The sequence below is a fragment of the Armigeres subalbatus genome, chromosome 1 (assembly GCF_024139115.2).
Source record: "Armigeres subalbatus isolate Guangzhou_Male chromosome 1, GZ_Asu_2, whole genome shotgun sequence".
NCBI classification, from domain to species: domain Eukaryota; kingdom Metazoa; phylum Arthropoda; class Insecta; order Diptera; family Culicidae; genus Armigeres; species Armigeres subalbatus.
Genome location: NC_085139.1, coordinates 313099648 through 313124552, shown reverse-complemented (window position 1 = coordinate 313124552; position 24905 = coordinate 313099648). Strand labels below are relative to the sequence as shown.

The 24905-nt window shown below is 42.2% G+C and overlaps 1 protein-coding gene and 1 pseudogene across 1 annotated transcript; both read right to left on the bottom strand.

Annotated features, from left to right (window-relative positions):
* Nucleotides 1–13406: 13406 nt before the first annotated feature.
* LOC134207572 (uncharacterized protein K02A2.6-like) lies at nucleotides 13407–14906 on the bottom strand. The gene has a single exon (XM_062683279.1). The coding sequence runs from the start codon at nucleotides 14904–14906 to the stop codon at nucleotides 13407–13409; it is 1500 nt and encodes a 499-aa protein (XP_062539263.1).
* Nucleotides 14907–22659: 7753 nt separating this feature from the next.
* Nucleotides 22660–24471, bottom strand: LOC134207571 (uncharacterized; annotated as a pseudogene).
* Nucleotides 24472–24905: the final 434 nt, after the last annotated feature.

Here is a 24905-nt window from a genome sequence, read left to right as displayed (position 1 = left end):
CAGTTATAAATCTTTTCAGACCTTGAGAACAATGTATAAACCTTAAATGTAAACTAATTTTATGCCATCAAACTAGAACGCAGACATTTACGTTTATTGCTAAATATTAGGGAGAGTGCTAGTAATGGACCCCGTGCGTATAATGGACCCCCTGAACAAAAATCAAAAGTTAACGCTGGAATCAACGATTTCCTGCAAATTTCCATTGGATAAAGTTGCTTCACATATCATGGTAGTTGTTTTTGGCGTGCCAATGAAATAAGTCTCAAAATGGTGTTTGTAAGAGTTTTTTTTCCATCAAATTTTAACGGTAGGTAATCATCCAATCTATATACATAAAAATCAATTTCTGTCTGTCTGAACCTTATAGAGTTCGAAACTACTGAACAGATCGGCGTTAAAATTTGTATGCAGAGGTTTTTGGGGCTGGGAAGGTTCCTAAGATGGTTCGAGATCCCTCCCTCCTTTGGAAAGGGGGGCTACCATACAAATGAAACATCAATTTCTTCATTACTCAAGAATTATTCAGAATATAAATCAATTTTAGGCGAAACGAAGTTCGTCGGGTCTGCTAGTGTTGAATAAGCATAATGATTATAAAAAATCGATGAAAGACCCGGTAAATTTTCGTATTTTTGTCGTTTCAACCCATCGGGGCAAACAGAAATGCGTGGTGCGGGGCCAGTTGAAACAACGGTTCAAAACGTCACCCTCACAATTTAAAATGAAATTTTTTTGGTCCGTAAATATATTCGGATAATATAAATTTATAAAAAGGTCCAAGCTTCTGAAAATAAATTTATTAAATTTACGCCCATCCCGTCATGAATGCAACCCACCTGCAATTTCCACTCAAGAATAGAATAAAAAGGGGTCATGTTCAAACGGCATGGTCTTGTTTTGAGATTCTTAATCTACTTTTCCTCGTAGTGAGCACTGGCTTTCAAAAAAATAAAACAGAGCATGTAACCATTTTGTTAACTCCACCTTTCACTTCCCTAGTCCCCTATTTCTTCAATCGAGGGGTTTGTGAGAGATATGCTGGTTAATTAATGTGAATTTACGAAGAAGCCACAAACGAATTGATCAAGCGCACAATTCAAGCGAACCAAATAATTAACCATCCTGAAAAGTAATCCGAGTAAATATCAAGATGGACAATACAAGAAGGATTTGATTTTCAAAATTCTAGAACAAAGCCTACTATTTTATCACTTTTCCTTAACAGGAGACAATTTTGAGCTAACGTCTGAAAGATATTCAAAATCATCAGAAGTTTACATCAACATTTACATGGGACTCTTATGAGTGTCCTGGCAGTACAGTCCCCATACCAACCTTGTGTATCTTGAGTTTATATTTTGTTTATATTTGTATTTTGTTTTTGATACGGCAAAATTGGCTAATGTCTGTATATAGCGCAGTGTTTCAACTTGCCCTGATACGTGGGGAAGTTGAAACGATGCATATAAAATACAATTTTAGTATACTAACTATTTATAAAAAAGTTTGGTAAGGACGTAAGGTTGCTAATTTTTTATGTATAATCTTTGCCCCGAACTAGCAAATGCCGTAAACGAACTTAAAATTTATCAAAGAATGAGTTTTTTTAATAGCACTACAAAGTTCAACTTTGAAAAAACCGTTCCAACTTGCCCCGATGTACCTTATAAAATTTTGAATAGAGTTTGAATGGAAAATTTTTTTACGATATGAAAATTTGAAATATTAAAAATTTATTTCGAAATTCCGCGAAATTCCGTTTAATTTCGTTAAAAGCATGATTTTTCCGTCAAATTTTTTTAAATTATTCGATACGAAACGAAATCAGAAAATCAGATTTCGCCATACTAAATTTCCGCGAAATTCCGCGGAATTTCGTTTCGAATGCCCTAAAACGAAATTTTTCGAAATACCGCATATGCTTACTATGAAGCCGGTTCCCAGCTCGTTGGTAATGCCACGGCTTTGGTAGAAGGTAGCCGCTCGATGCCCGCTTTTCCACACTTTCTGTCCTGTCCAGCAGATTTCCTGCAGCGATACGACATCGAAGTTGCGGGGATGTAATTAATCGTAGATTATCCCGTCGCAACCTGCGAAGCCTAGCGACTTGCAGTTCCATGTTCCAAGCTTCCAATCGTGATCCTTTATTCGTTGCCTAGGTCGTAGCCGATTGTATCGAGTCGTATTATCTTCTATGTCGTTCGTAATAGTTGTTTTTAAAGGCGGCTTATTGGGCCTGCGCAAACCTCCTGTCTCGTCGGAGAGCCGTCGTGTCAGGGCTGTTTAGCGTCCCACCTAACACCAGGACTTGGGCTTGTGCGCTTTGAGCGGCACACGGTCGCTTTGGCGGAGCCTACTTGCGGATTCATGCAGCTTTTCATAGAGGTTTAACAGGGCCCACTGTCAAACCCCACCACATCCTAGGCAGGCGCCACAACTCGCAGATGGCCTGGTGAGGGATCGTCAAGCCCTTGGACATAGTCCCTGCTCCCCTCAAACAGATTTAATTGACCACAAATCGCGTCGAATATCTTCAACCAAAGTACGTATAAACAAAAGCTGACTGAAATTTAAGTCGATTGCAAGATGGACGTACAAATAACACAATCAATGCTGGGTCATTAGGCCGAAAGAGAAGTAAGAACTGGATTGTTAAATGTGTGAAGCAGTGAGACGTAAGAAGTGAATAGTGAGAAGTGAAAAATGAGAGGTGCAAAGTGAAGACAATGGAGGAAAAAAGACAAGGGAAGCAAGGAAGTAAGTATATAAAGATGAAAAAATTAGATAAAATGGAAGAAAAAAGAAAAGGAGAAGGAAAAACTAAAAGGAAAGAAGGAAAAATGAAGAAGAAAGAAGAAAGGGTAAAGTAGGAGAAGGTAGAAGAAAAAGGGACGGAAGAGAAGGATGGAGTAAGAAAGTAAAGGAAGAAGTTACGAGAAAGAAGGAAAAACGAAGAAGAGGGAGGAATAATGAAGGAGGAAGAAGCAAGAGGAAACAAGATGAAAAAAGAGGAAGGAAACGGAAAGAAATGAAGAGGAAAAAAGAAGAAGGAAAAATGAAGAAGGAAGAAAGAAGACTGGAGAAGGAGAAAGGAAGAAGGAAGAAAGAAGATTTAAGAAGGAGGAAGGAAAGAGAGGAAAGAAGAAATAATAAGAAAGAGAAAGGAAGAATGAAAAAGTTAGAAGAAGACAGAAGAAGGAAGAAAGAATAAGGAATAAGGAAAAAGGAAGAAGAAAGAAGGAAGAATAAAAAGAGAGGAAAGAAGAAATAATAAGAATGAAGACAGAAGAAGGAATTTTCTCTCTCTCCATTGCTGCAGCGCTGCACAGAATGTGGATCCCCGAATTCCTTTCGTGAGATCCTTAGGACCGTTCCACAAGGGTTCATTCTAGCCCCAACGTTATGGAATGTGATGTTCAACGGAGTGCTGACGCTGAAGCTGCCCTAAGGTGTGAAGATTTACGGATTCGTGAACTGCTGAGTCGCTGGACCTCGGTGGTCCGAAAGGTGGCAGTAGGCGTCTTCTGGCGACAGTATCATTCTCGATACTAAGGTACGGAGTTCCTATCTGGGGAGCTGCGCTCAAGACGAAACATAACCGGAGAAAGCTGAATAGCATGTTTCGTCTAATGACCATCTGAGTCGCGAGTGCGTACCGAACCATTTCGTTGGAGGCAGTTTGCGTTATCGTAGAAATGATTCCAACTTGCATAACTCTAGCACAGAATATCGACTGCTACCAACGGAGAGATACCAGAAATGTGAGAAAGGCGGTGAGACAGGCTCATCCCCAATGTGTCACCGTAGGTGAACAGGGAGCACGGAGAGGTGAACTTGTATCTAACTCAGTTCCTGTCCGGACAAGGCTGTTTCCGCCAATATCTGCACCGGTGTGGCCATGCGTCATCGCCATTCTACCCGGCGTATATCAACGTAGAGGAGACTTCAATTGCCCGAGGTTTGCGGAAGCACGTAGAGCAATGCCTGCCTTAAGGACGGACAACATCGCAGAGCAAATGAGTCACGATGAAGTTAGCTGCAGCGTCGATGGAGAAGGGGCCAGCAAATAAGCATCAGTTCGGAGGGAAATCTAGCACAGTGAGCAGTGTTTGGTCTAGGGTCGTCGGGGCGCCAACGAACCGGAAATCTCATACCAACCGGAATCTTCAGACCGACCGCCTTGGCACTCGATCAGCCAATCTGCTGAAGAAAGAAGAAGAAAGTGCTACGGGTATGCAGGGCATCGCCAGTGTGGACGAAATCCACCACCGGAACTGTGGGACCACCTTTGCAACCCTAAGACGGGGTTCCATCAGTGAGGTAGTTTCCTTCACCAGAACTGGTGAGCCACCCTCGACGCCGGGGGGAGTCAGGAGGATTCGAGGGATCGAGACAACTTTGCAGTGGAGCAGTGGATCAGCCAGGCAGTCGATTAACTAGCATAAGAAGAAGTGCATGAGCCCACTATCCAATGGTCCCGGGAGGATCAAGGCAAGGAGGATAAGGGACCCGGATTTATCTGGTAGGAACATTTTTAGCAGGGCAGGGGCCCATTCCTTTTCGCATGAGCATTGTGTGGTGCATCAGGGGCTATCGCGCCTTCAACCTTTTTAAAAAAATACACACAAACTTACATATGTACACACACACAGAAATTACCTCAGTTCGTCGAGCTGAGCCGTTTGGTATATAACACTAAGGGTCTCCGGTTGTGAAAGAAAGGCAAAAACATTTTAAGCATTAGCGTAAACAGCCCCGATTTATATGGGGGAGGGGGCTTTAGCCAATTCAACTATTTTCTCTATTTTGAGTTCCTTTTTCAAAAATTTTCGAACAATTCTCTACTTCATTAAGTAATCTTAGTGATAATGTGATAAATACGGTTCAACCACCATCAATGGCGGATCAATCACACTCATCCATATATTCTTTTTTTCTCAAGCACGTGCTTTCTGTTGTAGCCCACAGTATCGACGTGTGTTTGTTTACCAGCCGATAAATATTACTAACGATTCAAATTGATAGCGTAAGGCTATTGCGTCCAAGGATATCGACGGGAATCCTCCAAGCATACTGAAGAGAATCCTCCAGTGATCTCAAGAATAATCCACCAGGGATTTCAACGGGAACGTTCCAGAGATTCCGAAGAGGAGGTTTCAGGGGTTCCGTTGAGAATTCCGACGGGAATATTTTAGGCCTTCCGACGGGAAGGATATCCGACGCAGATAATGTTCCAGGGAGGTAGAGACAAATCGGATTCCGAAGCAATTCATCTAGGGATCCTGAAACAAATCGTCGAGAATCTCCGAATTAATCCTCCAGCGGTTCCAAAGGTTCACAAAGTCGCATATAATGGCGAATAAGTATACAAGGTGGAGGCGATGTAGGCGCATGTCTCCATTTGACTGCATGCAAAGTGTACGTATATGGCCTTTACTTTGTACACTTATTCGCCACGATATACGATCTTGTGTTCGCTGGGTGCGTTCAAAGGATCGTCCCACTCGCAATCGTGTTTCCAGTGATCCTGTAGGAACATCTTTGCTTGAACGATGACAGGGCTCAGACCGATGACCGGGTTGACTAGACTAAGCAGGTCTAATAGTCGGGACGCATCCGTCAGGGCACTTCTCTTGATAATTTCTGCAGACCCATCCAATTTTGGCGAACTAAACCGGAAGCATTTGATTGGTTCAATCACCGTTACTCAATATGGGTATTGATATTTTTCGGTGAACAATAACTGTACGCCATTTGTTTTTTTTTTGCGTGACGTTTCGGTCTACTACCTTGTCTCGACCATCTTCAGATGTTTTTTTCCCATTTCGATCACCGCGCACCGTGCACCGCAGCAATTTCCATCTCGTTATTTGCTGGGCGATCTCGTACCACGTACGATGAATCCAATTCCAAAACCGACCGCTCGACTCTTAATTCCTCCGGCGCCGCTGACAGCAATTCTTCGCTGTTAGAATTCCACTTTTGCGGAGAGAATCCAGCAAATTGCAGCAGTCCTATCATCAGGTCAATAAGCTCCTTCTTTTCTTCGATATTGTCTACACCAGACAGCATGTCATCCAAGTAGAAATCCTTCCTGAGGAACTTGGGAGCTCTGGGTACGCACCTTGGCCTTCGTCTGACAAGCGCTGCAGACACTTTGTGAGCTGATGAAATGCCGCTAGATGTCCGACACGACACGACGAAAACTCGTAACTTTGTCGTAGTGCTGTCCGGCTTGAAACAACATGATGAGGCAAGTAATGCGACAACGCACTCGTTTTTTCCTCGGAAAGCTCTCGCATGTGACCCATGGCCAAATATTCGCCCATAAACTCCGTGTAACATGCCTTCAACTCCGGATTGATTGCGAACGTCCGTTCAATACCCATGAAACGTTTGATTGCTGATGATCTTGACTCGCCTTATTGCCGGATTTTTCCTTTTTTCTTCGGTATTGTAACCACGTATCTTCCTTCTTTGTTTCTGAACGTTGTCCTGTCGAAGAATTCCTCGCAGGCCGACTCTTCGACCGAAAATGTACAAGCTGAATGACAAGATTCCACTTCCCAGAGCTTTGAAAGCTGCTCTTGTATCTCCGCCGTTGAGCACACGTGCATCGCGGAGTATGAAGCACTAACAGGACCTTCAAGAACACGACCAGAAACAATCTATCCCAATAGTATCTTGCATTGTCGGATAATCCATAACTTTCCGTCTTTCCTGCTTTAGCAGCTCCATGTAATATGCATCTCCGATTATAAGATAGATCGGTCCTGTTTAGAAGAATCTGAGATAATCCACGTTGCAACAGAGAAGCTTGCCGTGTAGTACGTGACAAGGTGAGCTCCGGCAGCACGTGAAAATGCATCTCTTCGGCGAACGACGAAATATTTAGCAATCTTGGACTCACTACGGCGGTAACTAGCCTGGTGGAAGCAATTTGAGACGATCCAATGGCTTGAATCGCCAAATAGACTGGCATTTCATCTAGTTTGCTAGCGAAACTTGATGTCATTAGATAGTGCTGCTAGCACGAGTCTAGCAACCCTCGGGCAAGCACAGATCTGCCGTAGCGGTCTCTAACACTGACCAATTTTTTTAAAATTCATTTAGTCAGACTATGGCCGAAGTGACTTTTGCAGTATATAAGAGACTTCTCCATTCGGCTCGGTCCATGGCTAAACGTCGCCAACCACGCAGTCTACGGAGGGCCCGTAAGTCATCTTCCACCTGATCGATCCACGTTGCCCGCTGTGCACCTCGCCTTCTTGTGCCCGTCCGATCGTTGCCGAGACCCATTTTCTCCGGGTTACTGTCCGACGTTCTGGATACGTGCCAAGCCCACCGCAGTCTTCCGATTTTCGCGGTGTGAACGATGGATGGTTCTCCCAACAGCTGATGCAACTCGTGGTTCATTCGCCTCCTTCACGTACCGTCCGCCATCTGCACCCCACCATAGATGGTACGCAACACTTTCCTTTCAAGAGCTCCAAGTGCGCGAACATCGTCCAGGTCACGTGTTCGTGTTCGAGGACTACCGGTCTAATGAGCGTTTTGTAGATTGACAGTTTGGTACGGCGGCGGCGAAGTCGATCGGAGCGTCTTGCGGAGTCCAAAGTACGTACGAGTTTCAGCCACTATGCGTCTCCGAATTTCTCTGCTGGTATCTTTTTCGGCAGTTACCAGTGAGCCCAAGTACACAAATTCATCTACCACCTCGATTTCGTCACCACCGATGCAAACTCGCGGTGGGTGGCTCACATTGTCGTCTCTTGAACCTCTTTCTATCATGTACTTTGTCTTCGACGTGTTGATGACTAATCCGATCCGCTTAGCTTCCCTCTTCAGTCTGATGTAGGCTTCCTCCATCTTCTCAAAGTTACGTGCCATAATATCTATGTCGTCGGCAAAGCCAAATAGCTAGACGGACTTATTGAAAATTGTACCACTCGTGTTAATCTCTGCTCTTCGTATTACCCCTTCCAAAGCGATGTTGAATAGCAGACACGAAAGACCATCACCTTGCCGTAACCCTCTGCGGTTTTCGAAAGGACTCGAGAATGCCCCTGAAACTCGAACTACGCACATCACCCGATCCATCGTCGCTTTGATCAACCGTGTCAGTTTATCCGGAAAACTGTGTTCGTGCATTAGCTGCCATAGCTGGTCCCGATCGATTGTATCATATGCGGCTTTGAAGTCGATGAATAGATGATGTGTGGGCACATTGTATTCGCGGCATTTCTGCAGTACTTGGCGAATGGTGAACACCTGGTTCGTGGTGGAGCGTTCGCCCATAAAACCCGCCAGGTACTGCCCCACGAACTTCCTTGCAGTTGGTGCTAGTCGACTGCATAAAATTTGGGAGAGTAACTCGTAGGCGGCGTTCAGCAATGTGATTGCGCGGTAGTTGTTACAATCCAGCTTATCGCCCTTTTTGTAGATGGGACACACGACATCTTCCATCCACTCCTTCGGCAAAACTTCCTCCTCCCAAATCTTGGTAATGACCCCGCTCTAGCCAGTGCCTCACCACCGTGTTTAAATAGCTCTCCTGGTAGTTGGTCAACCCCAGGGGCTTTGTTGTTCTTCTGCCGGCCAATATCCTCCTGGATTTCCTGGAGATCCGGGGCCGGTGGAATTATGTCCTGCTCGCGTTCCCCCAGGTTCATCACCATACCGCCATCTTTGTCTGCCACATCGCCATTCAGGTGCTTTTCGTAGTGCTGCCGCCACCTTTGGATCACCTCACGCTCGTTCGTAAGAAGGTTCCCGTTTATGTCCTTACACATATCAGGCTGTGGCACGTGTCCCTTACGTGAACGGTTTAACTTCTCATAGAACTTTCGTGTGTTATTAGCGCGGTACAGTTGTTCCGTCTCTTCACGGTCTCGATCTTCCTGCTGACGCTTTTTCCTCCGGAAAATCGAGTTTTGTCTGTTCCGCGCCTGTTTATATCGTGCCTCGTTCGCCCTCGTGCGGTGTTGCAGCAATCTCGCCCATGCTGCATTCTTCTCTTCTACTAACTGCTCACATTCGCCGTCACGTCATACCGGTCGTTTCTCTGATCCGGGGGCACCGTGCCAAGTGCAGCGGTTGCGGTGCTACCAATGGCGGATCGAATATCTCTCCAGCCATCTTCAAGAGACGCTGCGCCTAGCTGCTCTTCCGTTGGGAGTGCCACTTCCAGCTGCTGCGTGTATTCTTGGGCTAGTCTACCGTCTTGTAGCCATCCAATTTTAAGCCACCGATGACCGGTCTATACATTTCCTCCCTTCCTACCTGCGCGTTCATGTCACCGATGACGATTTTGACGTGTGGGCAGTCGTGTGGGCAGTGCACGTTGATGATGCTATAGTTGAAGAAACGGCCTTTAATCCTCAGCTTGCACATCCTTGCGTTGATTGGCTGCCACCCAATCACGCGTTGGCGCATCTTTCCCAGCATTATGAAGCCGGTTCCCAGCTCGTTGGTGGTGTCACAGCTTTGGTAGTAGGTAGCCGCCCGATGCCCGCTTTTCCACACTTTCTGTCCTGTCCAGCAAATCTCCTGCAGCGCCACGACGTCGAAGTTGCGGGGATGTAATTTATCGTGGATCATCCTGTCGCAACCTGCGAAACCTAGCGACTTGCAGTTCCATATTCCAAGCTTCCAATCGTGATCCTTTATTCGTCGCCTAGGTCTTTGCTGATTAAATGGAGTCGCATTATCTCTTATATTTTTCGTAATGATTGGTTTTGCAGGCGGCTTATTAGGCCTGCGCAAACCTCCTGTCTCGTCGGAGGGCCGTCGTGTCAGGGCTGTTTAGCGTCCCACCTAACACCAGGACTTGGGCTTGTGCGCTTTGAACGGGAAACGGTTACTTTGGTGGGGCCTATTTGCGGATACATGCAGCTTTTTGTAGAGGTTTAACAGGGCCCACTGTCAAACCCCACCACATCCTAGGCAAGCCCCACAACTCGCAGATGGCCTGGGGAGGGATCGTCAAGCCTTTGGACATAGTCTCTGCTGTCCGCCCGTATTTTTAAACGTGTTTTGCGCATAGACAATAGTATTTTGGCCATAACTTTTGATCCCATAGTCCAATTTGGCCAATTTTCATTAGTAAACAATAGGACAGGATTATCAGTCGAATGAAACTTGTTGCGAGTAATTCGGCCAATGCTAAGTTCCAAAAGTGTGTCTACAAAATTTTGTACACATACACACATTCACACACATACATGCATTTTCTTCTTCTTATTGGCATTACATCCCCACACTGGGACAGAGCCGCCTCGCAGCTTAGTGTTCATTAAGCACTTCCACAGTTATAAACTGCGAGGTTTCTAAGCCAAGTTACCATTTTTGCATTTGTATATCATGAGGCTAACACGATGATACTTTTATGCCCAGGGAAGTCGAGACAATTTTCAATCCGAAAATTGCCTAGACCGGCACCGGGAATCGAACCCAGCCACCCTCAGCATGGTCTTGCTTTGTAGCTGCGCGTCTTACCGCACGGCTAAGGAGGGCCCCGACACATACATGCATTGCATACACACAAACAGACATCACCTAAATTCGTCGAGCTGAGTCTATTGGTATATAACACAATGGGTCTCCGAGCCTTCTATCAAAAGTTTGGTTTTGGAGTGATCATACAGCTTTTACGTATACTTGAGATACGAGAAAGGCAAAAATGTCGTTTTGCACAGTGGCTCCCACTAGGGCTTGGTTGAGAGCTGTGTCGGATGCTGAGACAGACCTTCGCTGACGCATCAAAGACCACACAGAGCAGAACAGCATGGTAGCGGAGTAGTAGCGGATCTTGTTCGGTTCGTCAAATTCCTCCTTGATCTCACGGCAGTGTCCAAGGGTTTCGTAGTCGTCAGTAAACTTGTTGTATTGGATCTTCATGGGCGGGTCCTTCTTTATTCATCGCTCGAGTGATAGGAATCGACGAAGAGCCAGTTCTCGGTTGTCACTCAGCTGAGGTGGATAGTAACGATAGGGCAACGAGACAACGTACCTTCCATGCTCGTCTCGATCATGAGTGTCCAGAAAGATCTTCTTACACACTTATTGATCAGTAGGATCGTCGGCATCATGGATTTTTTCAATCTTCCAAAACCTTTTCATAATTTCAGAAAGCGTCTCCTGTAAATCGAGCAAGTCCGCTCGTAATTGAACCATTTGTTTGAGAAACTGCATATGTAACATTTTTTGCCAAAATGAGATTTTTACATATTCTGAATCCTCGTCCAAAAATACGTATTCTGGCAAAAAATACGAAAAAACAATTTTTGTTCAGGAATGTTTGATTTTCTTTTCGTTTGTTTGAGAAACTACATATGTCCACGCAGTTTGAATAGCAATTGTGGAGTACTGCTTGTAGTTATTGCACCAGAAGTGCCCTAGGGTGTTGAGTTTTGCCAAAAACTATTGATCTGTATCGAAAAAAAATCAAAAGATTCGGTGCCAATTTGTTCGAAAACAGTTTTATGTTGTTTTCTCGAAATTGTGTGAAATGGACTTATGCAGTTTCTCAAACAAATGATTCAATTAGATTCTTCCCGATTTTAATAGTCCCAGGAAGTAGGAAACTTCAAGCAGCACGTCAATTTGGCCAGGGGTGTGTGAAAATGCCGATTGGAAGTGGCCATTTCGACACATCCAGATGAGTTGTGGGAATGTCTCATGTCACCGTAGGAATCACCAAGCACTCAACGATTGTTGAGAAATTGGAGCATCTGGATTCAACAGCAACGACAATTTTCCCTCGAGCACAGGTTCTGACGGCACCGACTCCCATAATGGGTACCAGTGTCGGTACTCATCGGTACTGCATCGATAGGATTTCTCCGGTGCTTGCTTGGGTTCCATATGAAGAAGGGTATGGTGCTTACGTTGACACTTCAAGCACGTCTTGTCGATGGGAACGCGGTGGATCGGTGGCCGAATTGAAGGCAGTTGTAGCACAGGTTCAACTCTTTCACTTTTGCATTACGTTGAGCTGGGGTCCACTTGTTTAACGTAGGGCACTCGTAGTGGCGATGTTCCACGTTGCACACGCGACAAGGCTGATGTTTGGTAGTAGGGGTCGCTGCGTGTGCTTTCTGATTTACGAGTCTCATGGATGGCCTTGGATTTTCTTCCTTTACCATAGCTGCCTGGTGTCGATTCTGGAACCTATCCAAAACCTGGCACGCTCTCTGCAGGAACTTCATAGTTATGCGAAGTCCGGAAGCGTTCCGTGCTCCTGGGTTCTCTCCCACAACTGAAGCGTCTGCTCATCCAATCGTTCCGTTACGATCGTTGACAGCAGTAGAGCTGGCATCGCGTCGACTTGGATGCCTTGATACTCCAGATCTCCAACGTGCCGGTTAACTGTTTTCACCAGCTCCAGCAGCACCTTGTGGTTCCTTTTCGCGATTGGCTTCAGTTCCAGCAAACTTGCTAAATGAGTGTCGACGATAACACGGGGATTCTCAAACTAGTCTTCCAACTATTGCTACGAACGAGGATGTCTTTAAACATCGTCACGAACTTCGGCCAGTTTTCCACCTTTCCAACGAAACTGGGAGTAGGAGCTAGCAGTTGCTGGACGATTATCTGATGGTTTTCGATTCCACTTGCTGGATTAACGATTTGTGTTAAGAAAAGCCGCTCGAGTCTATCAAGCGTCTCGATATGGAGCTCATCGAACTCCATCAGCATTTCATCCTGTTCCTCCAACTTTGATGACGGGGCTGCTTCCATGATTTCTCGATGCTTCTGCGAAGTATTTCTGGTAGTGGACATCGAGTATCTTCACGAAAACCGTCAGTAACGTTGGAGTCACCTTCGTGGGGTCCTCTTTGGCTATCTCGAGGCTGTGATTGATGAGCGTGATAGTCCCGGAGCGAAAATTTCGGTAGCGAACAAATACGGATGAACAGATTTCAATATGTGGTGCCACCAGAGTCTTGTAAAGATAATATCATTCTCCAAAATGTCAACTGGCTTTTCAAACGGACGAACATTCCATATTTTTTAGCGAATTTTGAATTGCCATTTTCTACCACATGCTTAGCAATTTAATATCTTCCCTTATGTTTCTTATTGCCACCTTTTCACCTTTTTCTCCAATGAACAGAACTGTTTGTTTCCATAGTGCAGAAATTCGGTAATATTAATCCATTTTACCCAACTGTAATATCGGACACCAAAGAAATGAAACGCGTGTGCTTCGATCAACAGTCTCACAAAAAGTAACTTCTTTATTCGTAGTTCTCTAGATATCTTACCAATGCTCACTTGTATTAGTGTATAATATAAACGTGTATCAAAGTGTATGTACTACTCGCAGATAGTGTTCTCTATGGCATTATGCACCCCGTTATAACTGTCGGTTGACGACTCTACATTCCCACTTGTTCTTACTAGTCTTGAACTCTACCAACATCGAAGTCTTGCAGGTAACTTGGTCGTTTCACCTCGCGCTTGGGTCGGTGTTGCTCGGTGGATGATTTTTCCTGTACGATATGTTCTCGATCGTTCTGAGCTTCCATCGATTCGTTTTGATCTCCTACCTTCAAGTCTTCTTCTATGGTTTGAGGTCGTAGTAACGGCTTAAGATGGGATACGTTACGATGAAACGTCCTTCCTGTTTCGGTTGACTCAATCGTAACATCTGATCCGTTTCGCTTCGTGATGACAAATTCTTCAGGTCCGAAATTGCTCGATAATTTGTTTTCCTTCAACGTTCTTCTGGCGACCACTATGTCACCTTCTTTCAGCGAGCTAGGTTCCGCCTGACGACGCTTGTCTGCATATTCTCCTTGTTTCAACTTCCGCTCTTGATCTTTGTCACGAGCCTCTTCTGGCGCCTTCAATCTAATACCCGGAAGTGATGGTAACTTGTCTCGCAAAACTCTTCCGAACATTAATGCAGAAGGTGCTACTCCAGTTGTTGAATGCGGCGTCGAATTATACATGAGAAGGTACATTCTCAGGTCCCATTTCCAATCCGACTTCGGATTTTCTTGACTGATCTGCAACCGTTTCTTCAATGCTCTATTAGCTCGCTCAACTTCACCATTGGCCTGAGGCCAATAGGGAGTCGATTTTCGCAAATGAATTCCGAAACCTTTACAGAACTGTGTCAATGCTTCACTGACAAACTGTGGACCATTATCCGACTTCAATGACTCTGGAATACCATATCTGCAAAATGTTTCGTGCAATGCTTGTATTGTAAGTGTCGCCGTTGTTTCTTTCATCACTACTACTTCCACAAATCTGCTGAAATAGTCTACCAGAACTAGCAAATTATGCCCTGACGGTAGAGGTCCCATAAAATCTATTGCAATATGGCACCACGGTTTATCCGGCATCTTTGTCTGTATCAATGGCTCAGGTGGTCCTAGCGAAGACACTATCGTACAATCCTTGCAGCGTTTCACGAAAGCTTCTACTTCTTTATCCATTGACGGCCACCACACTTTTTGCCTTAATCTTCTCTTCATAACTACAATGCCGGGATGGCCTTCGTGTGCTAACTCAAGCACCTTCGGTTGGAGTGAACAGGGGACAATAATTCTTTCACCTCTCAATAGCATATCAGAGAAACTGCAGAGTTCCATTGCATATGGCTTATAGCATTTGGATTTTTCGGTCCAATTACCATTATCAAGAGCCTGGCAAACTTCAACGATTGTCTCATCCTTCTTTGTTTCCTCACGTATTTCCTGCACAGTTACTGCTATCGGTGTAACATTTCCAGTCATGAAACGAATGTTATCCTCACCTTCCAAATCAAAAGGTTTTGGCTCCAACACTGCCAATCTAGAAAGAGCATCGGCTAGATTCGTTGCTCCAGGTTCGTGGACAATCTCATAGCTGTAGGACTGAAGACGTAGTACCCAGCGTTCGATTCTCATACAGGGCTTGGAGCGTGGGCTGAATAAAACTGGAGTGGCTTGCAGTCTGTCACCAACTTGAATTTTGTACCTTGCAAATACAGCTTAAAGCGGTCAACGGCCCATACCAACGCGAGCGCTTCGCGTTCGGTCTGAAAGTATTTTCGCTCCAAGTCCGTCAGTGCCTTGCTTGCGTATGAAATTATGCGACGATCCCCTGTCTTATCTTGTTGCAACAGAACGGCTCCCAAACCTGTTGGACTAGCATCCGCAACCAAGATCGTAGTATCTCGAGGACTGAAGAACCCTAAATGTTTGATATCTACCACCGCTCGTTTAATGTCTTCGAAAGCTTTTTGGTGAGATACTGTCCAACTGAATTTCTTATCACCTCGCAGCTAGTTTCTAAGAGGATCTGTTTTAGTTGCCAAGTGTGGAATAAACCTTCCCACATACGTGATGAGGCCGAGGAAACTTCGTAATTCAGAAAGGTTTGCTGGCTCTCGAAATTGTTGTAAGGCCAAAATCCTGCTTTCCACCGGTTTTACTCCAATAGTCGATAATTCATGACCCAAACATTCCAAACGCTCAACATTAAATACACACTTGTCCCAATTTAATAGCACTCCATATTCCTCAAAACGACTCAAAAGAGCATTCAACCTCCGGTCGTGTTCTTCTTGTGAACGCCCCGATACTAAGCAATCATCGAGATATACTACAATCCCTTCCAGCCCTGCCACAATTGTGTCCATCATTTTTTGAAAAAAGCTCCGGTGCACAACTGATGCCGAACATCGGACGTTTATACCTGGGAATCAAGAAAGAAAACAACCCCATATATTCAATCCTTCATTCTTTAATAAAATGAAAATCAAGAGAAATAAAGAAAATTTCAACCATTTTGTCTGAAGAGGCCGTACTTCGTAATGAAGGTTGTAATTACTCGCGATTCCTTTGAATTCTCCAGCTGGTGATATGCTTCTTTCACGTCAAGCTTGGAGAATCTTACTGCCCTCAACACTTCCCAACAGCTCTTCGATCAGCGGGAGGGGTGAGTCTCGCGCATAACCGCCTGGTTGGCCCGTCTCATGTCCACACATAATCTTAGCTCTCCTGATCGCTTCAAAATAGGCACGACCGGCGACACCCAAGCTGATGGTCCGTTTACCTTCTCAATAATATCTGTTTCAAGTAGATCCTGCAGCTTTTGTGAATCTTATCTTCAAGAGCAATGGGAGCGCGGCGGTAGCTTTGCTGAATGGGTTGCACCGACTTATCGATTGGAATCTCAACTAGAATTCCTTTGATTTTTGGAAACAGGGATCTGCTTCTGATTGTCCACTCTTGCAATGTTGTAGCCTACTTGTAAAACTTTGAGTTCCTTAGCAGTGGTATCTCCTAGAAGATTGTATTTTCCTTGTTCAACAATGTAGAACTTTGCTTCAACCGTGTTAGTTCCGGCTTGAATTTCGGCTTGAAACATGCCTTTCATCTTCAATGCCTCTTTAGTAGCGTAACCCATCAGTTTTCTATCAACTTCATTCGAAAAGGATTTAACGGTAATACCCAAGTCCTTGGCTTTAACCCATGTTGCCTCATCGATTATGTTCGCGTCGGCTCCCGAGTCAATGATCATGTAATTCCGATGCCACCAACTCGAAAGTATTCCGTCCTATTGAAAATATACCTTTTCCGGCTCATTGTCATCTTCGTTCACACAGCGAATACGTTTATGTGGGGGTGGTCCAGTTATTGAGGGATTTGGATGTGGCCGCTTCAAACATCTGTTAATAAAATGACCCACTTCTCCGCATTTTAGACATTTAGCGTTCTTCGCACGACACATACTGTCGCCTTTCAAGTGTCCTCTACGGCCGCACGCGAAACAGGCTCTATCAAAATTCTTTCTTTGCAAGCCGCGTGACTCACCATACGTAGCCTTGAACGGCACCTTAGAAACTTTCGAAACATTTGACGGCAGTGTAGTATCTGTAATCTGCCGCCCAAGTTCACGTACCTGTTGTTGAACATCTGCCAAAGTTGTACCGAGAGTCAAAATTTCGTCAAGAGTCAAGTCCTTTTCCAAAATCTGTCGCTTCAAATCCATAGATCTACATCTTTCTACAATCTGTTCTATTATTCTATCATCTGTCTCTCTCATATCATAACGGTCAAACTCGCATCGTTTCGCCTGAATACGGAGGCGAAGAACGAAATCAGCAAACCTCTCTTCTTGGTTCTGACTGATCTGCCGGAATAAATGGCGCTCGTAATTACGTCTGCGCAAAGGTTCAAAATGCTCATCAAGCTTTTGAATCGCCACATCAAAATACGGAGGATCCGATACTACGTGTGGGACATCATTTACCCCAGGAAGATGTTCGAAAATCTCTTGAACATCAGATCCGACCAGATGCAACATTATTGACCGCTTCTCCCATTGGGACGTAACACCGGTCGCATCAAAATATCGTTCAAGCTCGCGTTTCCACTTCTGCCATTCGATAGGCAGTCTCGATCTGTCTGCCATCATCTCGAACGGTTTTATACGTCGGAATGAATCCATCTTAAAAATTAAAAGACACCAAAAACGGTTGTATAATTTATTCGAACTTCAATACTGTCTCATTATTTGATCGATGAGGATTCGAATACCTATTTAACAACGCAGCTTGGGTATATCTTATTAAGTCATATCGAAATTTTATTTGATATCCATTCATAGTCCATCATGATTAATCAAAAATAAAGATCAATTATGTATACATTTTTTTTTTAATTACTAGCCTACCTTTCTTTTCTCTCGCATAGTCAAAGTTTGGGGATCCAACGCGGCAATGACTCGAACACATCTGTGAAGATTATCCATTTTGTCATTCACACACCTAGTAGCGAATATCCTTACACTAAAGCTTGTTCCATTTTTCACAAACACAGCTGCGAATCTCACAATACTATACGAAAACCTCTTCTGTCTTCGTTCCGCACATATTTGCGTATACACAAATCTCATGCACACGGTTGCAAATCTCACTATATATACAAAATCATTTTTTACTCCGCACACAGTTGCGAATGGCAATATTCTATACAAACCTTATGCACACAGTTGCAAAACATTTCAATATTCGGTCGCACATAGTTGAGAGTTTTACTTTTTTCTTTTCCATATCCAGACACATAGTAACTAGTACCTCTACGCACATAATTGCAAATCCTTTTCGACCGCATTTGTCCTTTTTATTCTCGAATGTATAATTACCGTCAGTGACGCCATTTCTCTCAAAAGCAAGTCTTCACCATTATTTTTTAGCGCACACAGTTGCGAATTTCATAGTTGAAAACATTTTCCTTCGCACCCAGTTGCGAATACCTACATTCTATACGAACCTCACACACAGTTGCGAAATTCATTATTCTGACGCACACAGTTGCAAATTAAATTTCTTTCCGTTATGGTATTCAATCCCACAGCCACCAACTTTGCAATTTAGTTGCACACAGTTACAAATGCGTTTTTTCCGCAATATTAAACATTCTCCCAAATAAATCACTCCAATCCGATACCATATTTTCATTACTCAACATCGCATTGCGTTTCTTTATAACCACTTCCACCAATTATGGTTATCTACAATTTGTTGCGCACACAGTTGCGGCCCATTTCCCCGTTCTGAACCAGAGCATTAGTGATTAATCATAGATTTAATCATGATTAATGAATAATGGGTTATTTAATCATTATTCATTAATCATAATCATACAAAAAATACGATTCAATCATTAATCACTAATCGTTAATCATAGATTTTTGCATTTAATCATTAATCACTAATCATATTCATGATTGTTTTGAGTTTATTCATTAATCATCAATTTTAATCATTGAATACATCGCTTTTATTCATTAATCTTTAATCATAATCATACAATTTCAAAGGTAAAAAAACATAATTTTGTCGAACGGTTACTTGATTATTGATCACTATGCAAATCATTTAATTTGATTATTCATAATCATTAATCATTAATCATATCGATCGTTAATCATTAATCATACAAATATTGTGTTAACATTTAATCACGATCGGTAATCATTAATCATACTTCTAACGTTTTATTCATTAATCATAATCGTTAACCATTGTCAAAAATTAATTTAATCATTAATCATAATCATTATTCATTGTCACAAATGAATAAATCATTAATCATAATATTTAATCATAGCGTTGAATGATTTAATCATAACAAATTTAATCATTCATTGGAAGCTTTATTCATTAACGCTCTGTTCTGAACCCTTTTTTTTTTTTCAATTTTCAGACACGTTTTTTTCTTTCGGCTAATTCTATTCAACGCTGCCGGGTATGCACACAATAAATTATTCCAAATGCAAAAAAAAACCCAAGCCACGAGGTAATCGAATTCTCAGCTATCGATTTAAAATGTCGGAATTATTCACTCTTTTCGTTTTTCTATCTTACCTTGCCGACTGCTATCTTCGCTCTCAAGCACTACTATAAAATATAAAACTTTCCGTCACCAAATCAGATCACGCACGCGATACTTTCAGCCGATTGCGAGTTCCGATCCGCTCGTCGCCAAAATGTAATATCGGACACCAAAGAAATGAAACGCGTGTGCTTCGATCAACAGTCTCACAAAAAGTAACTTCTTTATTCGTAGTTCTCTAGATATCTTACCAATGCTCACTTGTATTAGTGTATAATATAAACGTGTATCAAAGTGTATGTACTACTCGCAGATAGTGTTCTCTATGGCATTATGCACCCCGTTATAACTGTCGGTTGACGACTCTACACCAACAAACAATGTTTGCTGAATAAGCTAGTTCTTTTTAGCTGTTAGCTTTTGTTGCATTTTTGAGATTCTGAAAGCGATTTTTAGTATTTCGTGATTCCGCAACTGCATATTTTGTGTACGACTAATCATTGCCCAAGCAACCAATAGTTCGGATATTGCTTAAAAGCCGAACTGTGAAGTTCACATCTGGTTCAATATAGGTTCTATGAAACTTTTGTGCTGTTTAAGAGTATACTATAGAGACAAACAGAACCTGATTCTAAATAAAGTTCCATTGCGAGCTGTAAAGAACTGCAAAGTGCGAACTAAGTTTTTGACTATCATTGATTTCAACTTTATAGTTCTTCGTAAGTTACTGCGGAATTTGTTATGAACTTTCCATTCAAAGTTCAATCGAAGTTTTAATTGTTCCATTAATCAGCGCGTAAAGCTACGACAAAGTTAGATCGAACCTATTGGAGACCCAAAAGTACAAAACAGAATGTAATAGGTACTTTGGATCGACTTTAAAGTGTCGTACAAGTTTATTTGGAAGAAACTAGAGAAACGTCAATATTTTTGTTCTCATTTTTATCACAATTTTAAAATGGATTTCTCGAAATCAATTAAAAAAAGCGGGTTATTTTACTATCATCGTAGAAAACTCTTAGCTTAATGGGAATCCGAAAACAAAGCTGCTGTGGTACAAGGTAATATAAAGAGTTTGGTTATATATAAATATGAATATATATGTATGTTAATTTGTTGCTTTCTAGAAAACCAACAACCTACTTCATCTAGAAATGTAAATTCCGATGAAGTTAATAAATATCTTCCCTGCGAACCATTTCCTTTTGAAGAATACGAAATCGAAGATGCCGATAGCGATATTGAAGATCTTTTTGAAAACGTCGACGATTCATCCGATGATTCATATTCATCCTTAGGAAACGATGTATTGGAAGGAATGGATTTGAATGAATGTCTCAGGTACTGGGCTCTCAAAACTAATCAGTCACACGAATCCATAAATATGATTATGGAAATAATAAGGAAAAAAACCAACGGACAAAAGCTGCCCCGTTCCGCAAGAACTTTATTGAGAACATCTCGAAAGGCAACTTCAGAGATAATCAACATCGCTGGAGGACAATTTTGGTACAATGGTATCAAACAATGCATAAGTGAAATTTTCAGGTGAAAGATAAACATTTTATCTTTGCATCAAGTACATAATTTTTGTTTCACAGCTCTACTGGACAGTCACTGAACATCTCGATCAACATAAATATTGACGGACTTCCACTTTATAAAAGCAGCAAATTACAATTTTGGTCTATCTTATTCAACATTTCGGAAATGCCAGAAATTGCACCGATGACAATTGCTATTTTTTACGGCAAAACCAAGCCAAGTAGCCTGGATGATTTCCTGAAACTCTTGGTCGAAGATCTAATCGATGTTCTAAGTAATGGTGTATCAATTAACAACTACAAAATCAACGTTGCACTTAGATGTTTTATTTGCGATTCACCCGCACGTGCGTTTTTAAAAGGTTTGATTCGTATCACTGAGCTTTCTTAATCACGAATATATCATATAATTTTAGGTGTTGCAAGTTTCAACTCAAAAAACGGATGCCTTAAGTGCGAAGGTGAAGGTGAATATTCACATGAATCACGAACTGTTGTATTCACTTCGATCAATAGTACAAAACGAACAGATCAAAAGTTCCGGCAAAAGGCATACAACCATCATCAAAAGGCTATAACACCGTTGCTTGAAGTCCCTAATCTAGATTTGATCGAAGACATAATCGTCGGGGATCGATTGCATTTAATTGACCTTGGTGTTATGAAACGTTTGCTTCTTGGATGGAGAGACGGAACCTTAGGTTACGAGACAAAATTATCAACCCAACAAACTGTTGAAATATCGCAGATGTTGAATGGTATACACCTGCCGTCAGAAATCCACCGTAAATTACGTGGGTTAGACCATTTATCATTTTGGAAAGTAGTAGTTAGTCAGTAGTTTTTTGCATTATGCCAGTATGGTAGTACTCAAGGAATTTCTCCCAACTGACAATTATCAACACTTTCTACTTCTGTTCTGTTCTGTCACAATGTTGTCCACAAATCATTATAAGTCAAACTGGCACGTTGCTAGAAAAATGTTGGATAAATTTGTCTTACAATACATGGAATTGTATGGTGAACAATTTTTGACCAGCAATGTGCACAATCTCCAACATATTGTAGATGAAGTTGAACGATTCGGACCCTTATCTACGATTTCAGCGTATCCCTTTGAAAACGCACTGCAACGGATTAAGCACCTTCTACGAAGTGGATGGAAAAGTCTAGAGCAAGCGGTTAATAGGCTGTCGGAGATTAATTCTGAGGAGTATTATACCACCCAGAAAGCTAGAACGCGGCTGCCGAACTATCCGTGTGTAAAAACCTGCGGGAGCAAAAAAGTTATTCACGTGAAGGAAGATTTTTTCTTAAGTGACTCCGACAAAAACGCGTGGTTTCTCACAAATGAAAATCATATAGTACGCTTTGATCAGGTTTCGGAATCTCCTGACCTGAAAATCAACGGAAAGGTTTTAACATCGAAAACTGATTTTTTTACATATCCCATAGTTTCATCTTTTCTGTATATATATCTTGGAAGTAAACGCAACTTGTGTAGTGTTAATTCAACTTTCAGCTGTTGTGATATTAAGTGCAAATTAGTAGCCATTGAGTATCGAGATAACTACGTATTTATTCCATTGATACACACATTAACTAAATGAAACAATATGTATTAATACCAGCCAATGTAATTTAATTCAGATTAAAACATAAAATAAACGTAACTTGAATCCATTTCGTAGTAAAACATCTGATCGAATAAGAATTATTAATATTATTACATGTTGTAATTGATATGGTTTATATGGTCTCGTTTCTACATATCACTCACGAAAATTGTTTGGTCCACTCGTGTCGGAACGGACACCGGCACAATCCAATGCATCTGATGAATCAATGGCCGATTCATCAAGCTCTTCCAATTCAGGCTTACTGTGATTATTGTCACAATCATCCACGTAATTGTCACAATCATTCAATGGATTTGGTAGAGGTTCGTCCGAACCGCCATCATGTTCAAGTTTCACTTGATGTACAGCTTCCTTCCGTTGCTTTACTCTTCTCACGTGTCTAGTTCCTCGGCGCATACCGGTAGCGGTCAAACGTTTGAGTGAGTTCTTGAGCTTCCGCATGAAAAGTTGGCCAGCTTCAGTTGGGTAACAATTTCAGAATCGTCACTCCCTAGCTGTTGAAATAACTGTAGAATATTCCGGTTCGGCATTATAGCTATTTTTGGCCCCTTTCGGCTAGCTCCTGTCCAGGTACACTTAGTTTGAAACTCTTTGCTGAAAAGCATGTCGAGTACACCTAGCATACGGTTCTCCGCACAGTCACCGCTTACGTCGCAACCATTTAATCTGAAAAGAAGTTAAAAATTATACATAAACCTAAACAATTACGTGTTCACTAAATGCGTTACCAATGCCAGAGAGTTTAACAATACCACAGACAAAACTCTTGGAACATTAGGCAATCAATTCCATCGGCACCTGTTGGTAACTCTGACTGTTTTGTCCGTTTGTCTGTGATAATACTTTTGTTACAAGAGTAGTGAATTTTGTCTAACACTTACCATTGATGATTTGTAATCGTCGTCAGTCAGTTTGTTCTCCAAATCAGACAACTGTTGTTCGTGTTCAATAGGATCAAATCGGAACAACGGTTGCTCCTCAATGTCCGTCACTTGGCAACCAAATCTCCGTATAGCGTTCAAAATGTATTCATTTTGTGTGGAGATACTCGCTGTTCGTTTCTCCAGTAGATCCAATCGATTATTGATTTGATGAAGCAGCTTTATAATTTCGCTCAGATTGTCCTCTCTTGGATTATCCGGTTGAGTGATCGTCGGTACAGCATGGTACGCCACATACTGGACAGATTGGACATTGTCTTCGGAGTTCACCGCAACTACAGTTGGTACGGCTGAATCAGTCCCAGGAGGGAAGGACTGCTGAACGATTTGAACTTTCTCTGGAATCATTGACTCGGCAACAGGAACAAATCGTGTAGATGACGGAGCCAGTGTTGTTGTTTTAGGAGGAATTTTGTTCTCAAAACTTTCTCTTACCTCAACAACGATAGGGGTGGCTGCAGGTGTTACTTGTGTTATTTGCAAGCTAGGTGTATTTTCAAGAACTAACATGTTTTGAAAGTCTTCGGGTTCCTGACGTTTGTTGATTTTGCGTCGTGCTAGCTGACCAACGTCGGAGGATGATTCTCCGGACAATTCACCCAGCAAGCGTTTAGCTTCCGTCAAAGATGACATAGGGTTTCTTTTCACTGTACATTTAAACTTCAACCATGATTTTTTTTGGCAAGCTGTTTTCGTCACGGAGAAGCTTTTCTTGTTCTAGCACACTCTTTACGTTAGGCCAGAGCACGATTTGTCCACTTCTTGAGCTGCGCAGCCATTTATCCGGCACGACAGAAAGTTCCTTGCACCCTCGCGAATTGCGAGTTTCTACGATGACAAATGGCATTCTGCGATTAAAAAAATTATTGTCGTTAAGAATATCCATTGCAATGTACGTTTTGATTACAAACCTTGACGATTTTCTGGAGTAAAACAGCTCAAATGTTAAATTAAACCACAATTTAAACAATTTATGCGGAACGAACAGGCAAACACACAAATTTGCAAAGCAAAACAAATTGAAATGTCAAACGAAGTTCACAGGTAGATCCGCAAGAGCTAATAAAGTTCGGTTAAGGTTTTAAATGAACTCGTTGGAGACTTTAAAGTTCTGTGGAAGTTCCAGGGCAATTGATTCAAGCATTTAGAGAAGAATTCAACACTTTGAACAAAATCAACCATTTCTCACTTCGTCATTATGGTGCTGTGGTATTGGTCCCAGTTGCAACGCAGAGGATGTGAATTCAAGACTCGTGGTAGGTATATACAATTATATTAAATACAAACTAATAAAACTAATTACAATTTATGTACAGCTGCAACATACACCACATTGAATTATGAACGTATGTAACAAATGACAAGTTGTCATATTTTTTCCATTAAATTCATTCAAAGTTGTTTTTAAAGCTGAATAGCTTTCCTTACAGTTCTTTA